General features: G+C 34.2%; 1 protein-coding gene and 1 long non-coding RNA gene across 3 annotated transcripts in view; one reads left to right on the forward strand and one right to left on the reverse strand.

Moving 5' to 3' along the window:
* Positions 1-12,954, forward strand: part of LOC117167459 — a 47,994-nt gene that overhangs the window by 32,114 nt on the left and 2,926 nt on the right. The window contains exon 2 of the long non-coding RNA XR_004466398.1: positions 2,794-2,929. This is a non-coding gene — a long non-coding RNA (uncharacterized LOC117167459). The remainder of the gene's footprint in view (positions 1-2,793; positions 2,930-12,954) is intronic.
* The window catches only part of LOC117167457 (SAGA-associated factor 29), a 92,017-nt gene that overhangs the window by 22,243 nt on the left and 56,820 nt on the right, over positions 1-12,954 (reverse strand). For both annotated transcript variants that reach the window (XM_033352413.1, XM_033352412.1), the window contains one exon: positions 3,813-4,041. In XM_033352413.1, coding sequence (XP_033208304.1) covers positions 3,813-4,041 — 229 coding nt within the window. The remainder of the gene's footprint in view (positions 1-3,812; positions 4,042-12,954) is intronic.

Below are 12,954 nucleotides of genomic sequence, written 5' to 3' on the forward strand. Positions count from 1 at the left end.
TATCAATTATATTATTATTGTCTTTAATTGTTGTGATTTATTGCTCTGATTGTTATGCAGCTCAACATTTTGTATTTTAAAATAGCATAATAGTGTCTCCGAGTATAGAACTGCATTAAAAATGCACCACGAAGAATTTGTAATGCCTACGCCAATGACCCAGGATGGGTTTGGGAAACTTGACATTCGTCACGGTAATAAAGATCGAACGTATCTCGATGACAAAACATAAACTTTAACAATAATAAATAATGGGTATTTTAAAGTAAAGCTATTTTGTTGTTTAATTTTTATAATCATATTCATTTTTATTACAACTTTCTACGATAATCACAAGCTGAGAACGTGACACTGATTATGATTATTTATAGCAGAATAAGTTATTGTTTTAATTGAAAGTGGCTGACGCCAATTCATTGCACAAGACTTACTTTATTCGTGTACTAATTTTGAGCACACCTTCTTTTAAATTGCTAAAGATAAAGCAGGTGATTGAAAAAATGGGAAAAAGAAGGGAAAATGCGAATAACTTGGTAAATATTAACATTTTGAACAAATACTTCTTATTCATCTTGGAGTATACCTGTAATAGAGTACCTTTCGTCTCTTAATAATTTTCGAAAAAATCACTTGTTGTCAATAAAAAAGGCTTTTATTGTTATGGTCTTTCTTTAATCGATGTTTTCTCCAAAAGTATCAATTTTATCAAAAAATTATATACCAATGAAAATATGCATCTCCGGGAGTGGACCAACTTTTGTTTCAAACTTTTTCCTGTAAAATCAATTTCAAGAAATTTCACCTGAGTTTCCGGCGACTTCGAAGCCGCCTGGCAACACTTTTGCATCCAAGTAAGTGCCTGGCAATGCGCAGGTGCTATTTCTAATGTCAGCCCCCACATGTACACCAATTTTCAACCTTATCCGAGTCACGTAAGTTAACTGCCAAAAATTCGCACCTTTGACAGGTCGCCACAGGTGAACGCATCCACTCACACCTGCCAGACACCCATTTTTACGTTCCTCATCATCAGACGAACATCTCATGTGAAAATTGGCCTTATCCGTATCACGCTCCCATTCACGTTGTGAGCCCACGGTCTATATCAATAACTACGTCCAGCCTGAGGATATGTTTTTAGTCATTTCTCATTTTGATTACTCTTTCCTCGATGGAAATGAAAAATCCTTCTGTCACCGGAAAGCCCTGCCTTAACCAGAGATTTTAAGCATCACTATCCATGCATGGAAGATCTACTGTTCGGCTGTGTTCCTTGTTCAGCTGCTAATGGCGCCACTAAGCAGCTAGCTCTACATCATTAAGCTGTCAGACGTTCTGGAAATCAACAGCTGCCAGTTTGAAGGTGCTATACAGGTCTACTCTACACATGTAGTCATAGACTGAAATGTTAGTTCTGTTTAGGAAATATTCGCACAATTACGTAACCTGAGATTTACGCAATCGATGAACATCCAAAATCCCTATTCCTCCAAGCTTGCGTGGCAGAACTAGTCTCTCTACGAGGAGAGGAATCGCATAGGTGTTAATTGCCTTTGTGATGTTCATCGCACAGAGGCCAGACGTCAAAATCAGAACAAGGCTACCCGAAAAAGCAGTCTCAAATACCTTTTTAATTGCAGAGTGGGGTGTACCCTTTGCCTGAAATATGCCAAGGTACCTGTGTGATTTTTCATCAGTCATCGCCTCATTTAGAGCGTGGTCGACCAGTATCAGGAGAGCATTTATCTCCCCACGGGACAAATTCAGCTTTCTGCATTTGTCTAAACACAGGCACATCCTGATGTCATAGGAGAACAGCAACAAGATGTTAAGTAGGCTGTTTAGTTTGGACTCTGAGCATGCACAAAGCTTTATGTTGTCCGTGTGCAAGAGGTGAGAGAGTTGAGACTCAGCCCCTCCCGTCTCAATTTCGAACCCACAGGACGTGTTGTTAAGTGTCCAACTTAGTGGGTTCAATGCTAAACAAAACCATATTGCGCTGAATGAATCGCCTATGAAGATTCCTCGTTTATTGGACAAGGATAGTGCATCCCTCATCACCCCGCGACTGAAACATTTAATCCTTGTGCGCTATGTGTGCATAGCGTGATCCAGAAATTGGATGACGCGCGGACAGATCTGATATGTCTTAAGAACCTCAAGTAAATAATTGTGGGCTATTAGGGAAAGCGCCTTTTAGAAGTCAATGTAGAACGTGTGGAAATTGCGTTGGTGGTGCTGCGCATGCAACATACCCACACTGGCAATAGTGACTTAGTCCTTGCAACGACTGAAACGTCGACAACAATCTTTTCGTTCTTCGGAGAGGACGTTGTTCTCCTCACATTTATAGTAGAACTCAGAAATGATAGCCGTTACATCAGAAGCTGAGATGGATAGGCTATTCATCCCAGGCAGCCATGCAAATCTGTTGCTCCATCCTAGTTGGTTGGCAATAATTCTAGGGTGGCCGCCTATTATCTGAAGCCTCCATTGTTTTAAATCGTTTTGAGTTACTGTCCTTAATTCTGAAAAATTCACTACAAAGTTTTCAGGAAAGACCATCCCGTCAGAAGAAGTTTTGGTCGCTCCTAAAACGTTTCTGGTACCTCGGTGAGATCTAGCTTTCGATCACGTAGCTCATCACTACCGGCTTGCATGTCGGTTGTTTTATTTATTTTTTTTATTTGATGTATTTTTTTATATTCATATTTTAATTCATTATTTCTAATTATTGCTAGTATTGCTAGTATTTATGGAGTAAAATGAGGCGATTTAATTGTTCTGTTACAGATTCTGACCGATACAGCCTTATTGAAGAATATTTTATTGAATAAAGGTACAGACATTCTTCAGAAAGATTTTAGAAATATGTGATAAATATCTACTTTTCAATCGATTATTTTAAACACTGCACTCAATTTTGATGGTAAGTTGGTTTGAGGGTAAGAAAAAAATAACTTAACAGCAAAAAGGAGGATATTAAATTACATTCATTTTCTAAAAATTATCATTATATGTTATTTTTATTAATGTATCATATTAAATAGTTATATTATATGTTACTATAAGCAATGAAGACGCGGCGATCGCAAATTTTATGAGACTTGAAACTAAATTCGGGGGTCAATGTTGCGGCCCCTCACTTTTTTTATTACGACTTGCACAAAAAATAACAGATATTGTTTCAACAATCTTTAATGCAATACATTTTTTTAATTTTGAAATATACGTTGATTTACATTTTAGGCGATTTATTTGCAAAAACTTTTCTTGTTATTCAGATTTCTCCTAACGTCGCCCTCTTTCTGTGAACCAGTGAAAGTGGACGCTTGAAAAAGGAGTACGAAAAACACTTGTTTTTTCTTATAACTATTGACACTAATTGTTTAGGATGAAAGTGATCATATCTTTAAACTCGGAAGACCTTAAGCTTTCAGATGTCTTTTATCAGAAAAGCCTCGACAATTCGCCCTGTCTTCAGATAGGGCGACTGCAGCCCGGTATAAAACAATATTTTCTGGCGCGTTGCATTATATTGGCGCAAAAAACTCTCTCTTTTCAAATACATACAAAAAACAAGAACATTTTTGAGAAAATCTCTGCGCTCTGTGCCTTTAGATTATGTGGTTAAAATATTACACTCATCAATGCATCCCGAGTCATTTTAAGAGCCTCAGCTTTCTTTTCGAATCGGTTTGATTTGAGAAACAATAAAACCATAAGATGCAATAAACATTTTCTGAGAAATCTGAGAGAAGATTGTAGTGGATATTTTAAATTCACACACTTGTAATGTTTTAAGAAATTACCTATTGACTCTTTTGGAAATAGCGCATTAGAATCAGTTTCAGGATTTGCTCTCATCAAAGGCAGAGGAACGACGCGTCTGCGTGATAAGGTATGCCTATCTTTCTGTTCCTCGTCGATGTCGTCGACTTCGTATTTATTAGTTGTAGCATTAAAACTAACTACTTCAGCAAGTATCCAGTTTTCTTCTTCCTCTGATCCCTTTACTAGAGCCGCAACCATATCTCCCATCTGTAATTAAAACAGCAATTAAATAGGGATGTTAAGCAAAAAATTGCATATGAAACTAATTCTTTCTCATCTTAATAAATGTTATACTTGTGCTTCATATGAGTTACATAGGGTGTTAATTCTATTATTCTTTTTCAAAAAATCGAGGAAAATTTGTTTCTAAGAAATATTAAAACTGTTTTAACAGCTTCTTGTAGGTTCATTATTAAATATCATAGAAATAAATGCCTGCCCGACCATTTCAGAGATTCAGTTGGCGGTTTTTTTTTCTAATATCATATATACACCATGACCTCCATTCCTTACAAAACTTCCGCCTACATATTTTACAATAGCTCATCCGCACTATTTACAGTTATTTATAACTATGCTATTGCACAATTATTACTTACAAATCTTTAGTCTCTCCCTATACCTTTTCTAAATACTTTGAATCTCCTTCCTGTTTTATCATCTTATAACATTTATTATTCCTTAATCATCCCCCATCTTTCTATCAATTGTCTTTCTTTCTCGCTTTTTTCCAATTCTTCGCAATTTACTTAGGTCCCGTCGTCTATATCTCTAGTATTAAAGAACCCCCTCCTTTCTTCTTTCCATCTCGTTAATTGTACTGCCCTCCAGCTTTTTTATTCTATCTCTATAAAACACTTTATCGCTATCTCTCCTCCCTTTTCCTCCCTTAGCTTTGTTTTAATTTTCCGTGTCCTCTTTCCTGCTCTAGTACTTAATTTATTCCTTTGCGTTTCTTCTCCCACCATACATCCCGGCTTGCTCCAGTCTACCTTTAACGTCCACCTTATATACCTTTCTTGTAAACTCTCAATCTTTTTCCTTTCTTTTCATCTCCATATCTATGCTCCATAATCTAATGCCGGACATACCAGCGTTATCAAATAGCCACATTCTCCTTCTCCATTTTTAAACCTTTTTTGTATTCCATGTATCAGCTTCATTCCTCCTGCTGCTTTTTTATCCTTTCTCTTATATGAGCTCTATGACCACCATTTGTTTGCAGGACAAGCAGGAAAACCATGGCCGTAGGCAATGTTTAAGGATGTTGAGTTTATAATTCTTGCATAATTGCATATTGCATAATTTAGAACCTTATGTAGCATACGACCTATTTTGCATTATTCGCGCATATATTATGTCAAAGAGCCGCTGATGTCACATTTTTACTTCAATATATAGAAGATGTTCTCCAATCTTTTTTTTAGCGTCCGGGAAGTAATTAGTTAAGAGTTTGAAACGAAAAAAACAACATTTTTTCTATTCTTACGACTCTTCCACACTTGTTTATTAAGATTAGTATAATTACAACGTGTCGGTAGTAAAAGCTATCATCATTTTATTTATTTTGACGTTAAAAATCTCGTAGTACAGTATTTGAAATTATAAATTGAATTTTATTGTATTATCAATAATATTTGGCAACGAGATGCTAATCCATAAGGGTCCAACATGGGCTTCCCTCATGTATACCTCATGGTTGCCACCATGAAAGTCCTCTTGGTTTTTTTTTACCAGAGCTGGCACATCTCTGGGTTGATAACACTATTTTGTATTGGACTGTCAGTGTTGGGCCAGCTCTGGATATCGCTGCTGGCACAGTACTACCTCAATATGAAATTTACTATGGGCGCAGTACTGCGTCAGTGCTAACTAGTACCGCTCTAGCGGTAGAAACGGAAAAAGTTCGAAAGTTCGAATATTTGTATGATTTTAAACAAATATCTTGGGAAAATCGCTATCAATGTCTCTTGCATCGCCATTTTGTATCTTTGATTTCATTCATATCGATTATGGTAGGTATTCGATTCCACTGAACTTAATTTTCAACCAAACATCATTTGAAACAAAGCAATTAAATGTGGTTATATTTTTTGGTGTGATCTACAAGAATCATTATTATCATTGGCAGAGGTTGACATTCACTAACGACATTTTTTCAAACATATAATGACATTTAAATATTTTGGTTTAGTTGAGTATTAGTGCAATAGAATGCTTACTATCGAATGTGTTTATCGATCGCACCACTGAAAGCGAGTGAGTGAGTGAGTAAGCGACAATCTTAGATCAAAATGCCGCTGGGGCAAGCAGAGATGAGATGCTGTCAGAGCTTTTCCAAATATTCTTGATTAAAATCACAACAAATTTCGGATATTCCTAATTTCCCATAGTGCTTTCAGTAAGAAAGGTCATTGTGCTCAGTTGGTTTTTCAATAATCCTTGTATTTTATTGTGGATATGGAAATCAATGAAAGTGACGCCTCTTTTGGCTGTTCATCATACAGTCAAACTACGTGCAATTTATATTTTATAGTGTATTATTTTTACCATACAAAGAAGGAATTTTGTAAATGACCTATTGCAGTGATTAAAAATGAGACTTGGGCAAGTTAAATATTGAATATTGGGCAAATTGAATATTCGGGTTTTGGAGTTATAAAATTTCCCTATTTCTAGGTTTTAGGGATCATCTTTGCTAGATACAACAGGAATCAATATGCTCGCTGCAATTTAAAAGGCTTGGAAGATAAAAATAAATTATTATTACGAAAATATATATTGTTTTATTTGATTCGGAAAGAGTAAAGTAGGTAGTCATTCGGAAATATTCGTTGACATTCGGAAAGAAATCGGAAACTTTTGACGACATTCGAAAATGATCGAAAAGAAGTCGGAGAATGGGACATTCGGAAAGAAATCGGAAAGCTTCATGGGACAGCTCGAAGTTTGGAAAGAAATCAGAAACAAAGTTTCCATACCATTCGGAAAGGATCAGAAAGGAACCTCTTTCCGAACTCTTTCCGAACCCTTTCTGAATCTTTCCGACGCGGTCTTTCCGAAACCTTCCCGTTTCTTCCATTAGGGCGTACTGCTATACTCTAACGATATGACAAAAAAAGGTATTTAAATAATAAATATTAATTGATTGCGAGTAATTTGACGACAAATATTAATAGTCCTGTTTAGAGTGAATACATATATTACATCTCTAAACATTATAAAACAAATAACATTTCTAACCCTACGGGGTATCCAAACCTACATTTCTATACATAAATCTAACGCCTAACAGTAGGGAGTGTTAATCACTGTGCTAAACCGACAAGTTGAAACTCTGTGAAAAAGCTATGTAAGCTACAGTTCAGAAAAGTTAAAATACCAAATTTTAGGCTCTCTTTTTCTAATTTATTATTATACGACGTTATGTAAATGAAAAACACGCAAACTGTTAACAGGAATATCAATACAATAATTGTTAAATAAATAATTTAAATCGATTAAAATTTTTCTTCGCGTAATATTTCGTGCTTTCCCGTTGTAGACTACTTTACAACTTTTTACGATGACAGAAAATGTAATTTTTTATGAACGTTTAAAATTTTTAACAACGGACCTCCGAAATTTGAACGTGAATTTTGATAATTTCTTATAACATTTTCTAATCTTTCGTTTAAGGTTTGGGTTTTAAACGCATTTTCTTATGTCTATTTTTTAGGATATAAAATATTCACCCTTCCGACTTAGAAATTTTAATCGTTGATCCATGATTTCAACCGAGCTGGGCCCCTTGCGGGGCCCCTATGGAACTTCCATATGGACAGAGTTCGAATTTCAAAAAAGTGCCATCGAATTTTTGTCAAAAATTCACTGCTTGTAAGTCTGAACTCATGAAACCTTAAAATTTGTGATGTCAAAAAAATATTTACCTTTTGGACTTCGACATTTAATTGTTGATCCGTGAGGGCAACCAAACTGAGCCCTCGACGGGGGCCCTCGTAGAATTTCCACGTGTCGAACATCCATGCGGGCTTCCGACGGGGGCCCTCATCCTAAGGGGGCTCAGTAGGATTTTTTCCACGCGGAATTGTTAAAACTAGTATTTAAGCATCTAAATCAACTTTTTTTAAATAAAAAAAAATCGTTAAAATTTCATGAGCGCAAGTACGCCGGCCTGTACTCAGAGTTTGTCCAACACTGAAATTCGATACAATACGAAGCTAGGAGGTAGTACACACAATAGCGTAGTAAGTGAAAAAAGACAAGGTTTTTTTTTTACAAAAGAGCCAGAACCATTGGTATGACATTAATAAGAGATAAATTTATTATTGTCTGGGTGGTTTCATAATAATTATTTTATATATAAAAAAATTTCAATAATTCTGTTGTAAGCAGGATTGTAATTATCTAAATCTGTCATTTTGTTCGAACTCTTGTTACCTTCTTTATTAATGGAAATAATTTTAGCGAAACATCTTTTATAATAATTGGAATCTTGGTGAAATATTTCAACATTATCCCAGTCGATACACGAAGAATCACCATTGTGGAAATTAACTAAATGTTTTCCACAACATATGATTTACTACATTGGCATTTTAGTTTATAAACTACGTTGCCTCCAACCGTCTAGTAATTTAGAACTCTCTTTTTCTAATTGTGTTAAAGAATTGTTATTCATTTTTTCAATCGTATCATTATCATTAGCATTGCTGTTATTTTGTCTTTGTATTCTTGACTATTCATAACTACGGTTGTATTCCCTTTGTCGGCAAGTATTATTATCATGTTTTTATTATTTTTAATGAAATTCTTAGTATCTTTTATATTTTTAGCTATGACTCTATTAATTTTAACATTTTCAGATTAGGTGGAAAATTTAATTGTATCTTTCTCTTTAATACACATGTAGAAGTATTTGAAATTATTAAGGACTTGGAAGCTAATATTGAAAAAATCCCTTATAAATCACAAGAAGAATTTAGATGTAAAATGCTGCCAATTGCTTCCAGCTATTTAAAAACTCCAAGAAAAATTACGTAAATTGATAAAGTCATAGCTAAAAATATAAAAGATACTAAGAGTTTCATTAAAAATAATAAAAACTTGTTAATAACACGTGCCGACAAAGGGAATACAACAGCAGTTACGAATAGTCAAGAATACAAAGAACAAATAACATTAATGCTTAACGATAATGATACTTTTGAACATATAACACAAATATTGCCAGACTATATGGTTTACCCAAAATCCATAAAAATAATTACCGTTTCAGACCTGTTATTTCTTGTGTTAACACTCCTACTTACTTCTTAGCTAAATTTTTCAACAAAATTATGTCAAGTTCTCTTCCAAAACCAAAATCATACGTTAAAAATAACATTTCTTTAAAAGAAAATATAATAAAAGAAAAAATTCCAGTGGATCATGTTCTTTTATCACTCGATGTTTCATTCCTCTTTACAAACATTCCATTAGATTTGGTTTTAAAGCTATTGAAAAAAGGTGAGATAAAATAAAAAACAATATAAATATTCCTATTTACGAATTTAAAAAAGGAATAAAATTCTTAATGGAGTTAACATTTTTTAATTCAACGATATTTACTGTATACAAAACTTTGCTACTCCAATGGGTTTGCCAATTTCTGGCACCTTAGCGGATATATTTATGCAAGACCTTGAAGAAGTTTTAAACAAATTAAAATTTACAGTACAACTTTACTACCGATATGTGGACGATACCACTCTTATTATCCCCACTGACAACATTCAAGAAATAATAAATAAATTTAACTCGTTCCATTCCAGACACCAATTCACACATGAAATTGAAAATTAAAACACCATAAGCTTTTTAAACCTAGAAATGATTAGATAATAATAATATTAAAACAAACTGGTTTCGCAAGAGTACTTACTCAGGGAGACTTCTAATTTTTTACTCAAATCATCGTACTTAACATAAAATTGCAATTATAAAAAACATAATAGACTGCAATATTACTTTCTGACAAATCTTTTCATAATGATAATTTAAATGTAGTTAAAGAACTACTTTATTTCAATAATTACAAAAAATTTATTTAAAAGCATATCAAAAAAAGACGAACTGAAATACAGAAAAAACAAAATATCATTAATAATAACGTTCAACAAAATGATTTTAATGACAATAAACTAATTATTTACGTGAATTTCCATGGTTATATTACAGAAACTATTAAACGCCTATTAAATAAATTTCAAATAAAAACAATTTTCCGAGTAGATTCAAAAGTTAACAAATTTATAAAACTTGGCAAACACTAATTAAATATATTAGACGAATGCAACGTAGTTTATAAACTAAAATGCCAATGTGGTCAATCATGTGATGGACAAACAAAACGTTCATTACGTATTAGAATGAATGAACATCAAAAAAATATTAGACAGAAACCAAAATACCATAAAGTCATTGCAAACCATTCAGGTTATTTTCACAATAGTGATTCTTCGTGTATTGACTGGGATAATATGGAAATATTACATCAAGATTCAAATTATTATAAAGATGTTTCGCTGAAATAATTTTCATTAAAAAATAAGGTAACAAGAGTTTGAACACAATTACAGATTTAGATCATTACAATCCTGCTTACAACAGAATTTTTGAAATTTTTTCATAATTAAAATAATAATAGGTATCTATATCCATAATTACAAATATTCTTATCCTAAGAGTGGCCCTTTTTGTAACAATCATCAATTTACTCTTTTCAGCTCCAACAATGATTTTTAATTAAAAAATTTAACACATCAGAAAATTATACTTCTGGGATTTGTTAATAATGCTTCTACTCCAAAACGATAATATTTACCTGAATTGTTGCCTGATGAGGATAGTGTTTACTATCGGGAAGTTTCAATTATACTAATCTTAATAAACAAGTCTGGAAGAGTCGTAAGAATCGAAAAAATGTTTTTTATTTTTTTCGTTTCAAAATCTTAAAATTTTTATTTATTTTGCGTCACCCTGAAGTTCTATTGCTTTTCCGTGTTAAAAATTCCCGCGGCCTGAGCCTTGTGAAACATTGGAAAGCATGGAAGCTAACCTTACTGTGCTGTATGAGCATGGAGCATAGCTGTAATAAGTTGTGTTATAAAGTGAATCTTATTATGCTAAAACAGGCGCTGGTGACTTACCGAATACTTGTTGTTTGAGACAACATTACCAGCCGAAATTGATTGCCGAGTATGACGCAGAGCTTAAGTAACTGCTCGAGAAGAGGAAAATGGTGACACTGACAGACGAAAACCCCAACATTAAGGAGGACGCAGCTCTCATAGTTTTAAACCTTGTTCTTTCTGATACAAAACAAAAAAACCTTGTATCAATATAAACTAAAATTTCTATTCTTATAACTTTGTTAGTGTTGAAGGCATGCTCACTCTGTTAAATGCCCACTGACCTGATTCACATACCTTGCGAGGCCCACAAAATAGACAAGATAGCAGAAATTTTCTCTGATAATAGTCGGAGAGCCGAGGCCATTTTTTGGCGAGTTATTAGGTAACGATTCTCCCACTATTTTCCTGATTATGAAGAATACACTGATCACCAAATTTGGGTTCTCCAGGGGTGGTCCCCGGGAGAAGCTGTTTATTTACTCATTCGAAGTTGTAAAAAAAATGATTAAAATAAGTCACAGGGTAACGGCTGAATCTTTCTGTGTTGAATGTTAAGACAATTAGACAATGTTCTATTCAATTTGCATATATTGAGTTTTTACAATACGTATGCAAAAAATGTTATTTACAATAGACGAACAATTCTGAGGTTATAATTTTACGGCTTTCGAAAATCGGCCATAGAAAACAAAGAAGACTAATTAGAATAGAGAGATTATACTCGTATACTCATGAGTAAAAGTTGATAAATATAAACCCTTTATACGATAGGTTCTATTACACTTATTACATTGAAACATACTTTGAAAAATTTTAGGTCGATCCATAGTTTGAAGTGACTCGAAGGAATATTTAAATTTTCAAAAACGACGCTTCAATATTATTATTCGATATTCAATATTATTATAGATAACAGCGGAGGGGTTTTCTGTTATAGAAAAAAAAAGAAAATACAAAAAGTCGTAAACTATGTCTCTAGTTAGGCTACTGATCGTCTTCGGAGCACAAGTGACAACTCTGCTCGCAGTGTCAGGGTTGTAAACTGACGCACAATGACCAATTTCATAACCGGGTAGTTTGCAATGTTCTGCCAGGATGATATCCCCGAGATTTTGTTCTACCTCTTCGAATATATGTTTTGAACAATAAGTAGAATATTATATAAATCATTTCGGCGTTAGAAAATAACTTTAAAATGACATATTCTTTTGCAACTCTAGATCGTTCTGCCCCCCCCCCCTCGCACCGGCCTATTGTTCTGCCAATTGCACGAAACATTGTATAATCGTCTTGACATTCAAAACAGAAGGATTCAGCCGTTAACCTATGACTTATTTTAATAATTTTTTTCACAACTACGAATGAGTAAATAAACACCTCACCGGGACTATTCCTGGAGAAGCCAAATTTGGCGATCAGTATATTCTCAACAATCACGAAAATAGTGGCAGAATCGTTACCTAATAACTCGCCAAAAACGGTCTCGGCTCTTAAGACTATAGGCTTGTCAGTCCAAATCAGTGTGTTGCTAAAACCAATAAATTGTTCAAAAACACACGGAAGAGGAGGCATAGGCAAGCGAAGTGAATCTATCCAGATTATATGCGGTAGCGTTTGAAACTAATTAACTACCGCTATCTGGACTCGTTTTCTCACTTTTTTGAGGGCCTAATAGACTCATAACATGGTGGCTTCGAGTAAACTCTTTTACTTCATCCAACTTTATTTCCTTCAATCTACCCGCCCATTATTTCCTTCTTACATCCCCCTCCTTTTCCAAACCTTATTATCTTTGTCTTTAGTTTAATGGGACTCCATGGTTCATCTCCAGCCCCTTGACCTCCTCGTTGGGAGGCCTATTGTTACGCCCGAATCCAATCCTGACAGTGCAGTCTTCTTCAACCTTCACTGCTACAGCCTTCGTCAAATAAGCATCGAACCACGG

Source organism: Belonocnema kinseyi, chromosome 2, assembly GCF_010883055.1.
Source record: "Belonocnema kinseyi isolate 2016_QV_RU_SX_M_011 chromosome 2, B_treatae_v1, whole genome shotgun sequence".
Lineage (NCBI taxonomy): Eukaryota > Metazoa > Arthropoda > Insecta > Hymenoptera > Cynipidae > Belonocnema > Belonocnema kinseyi.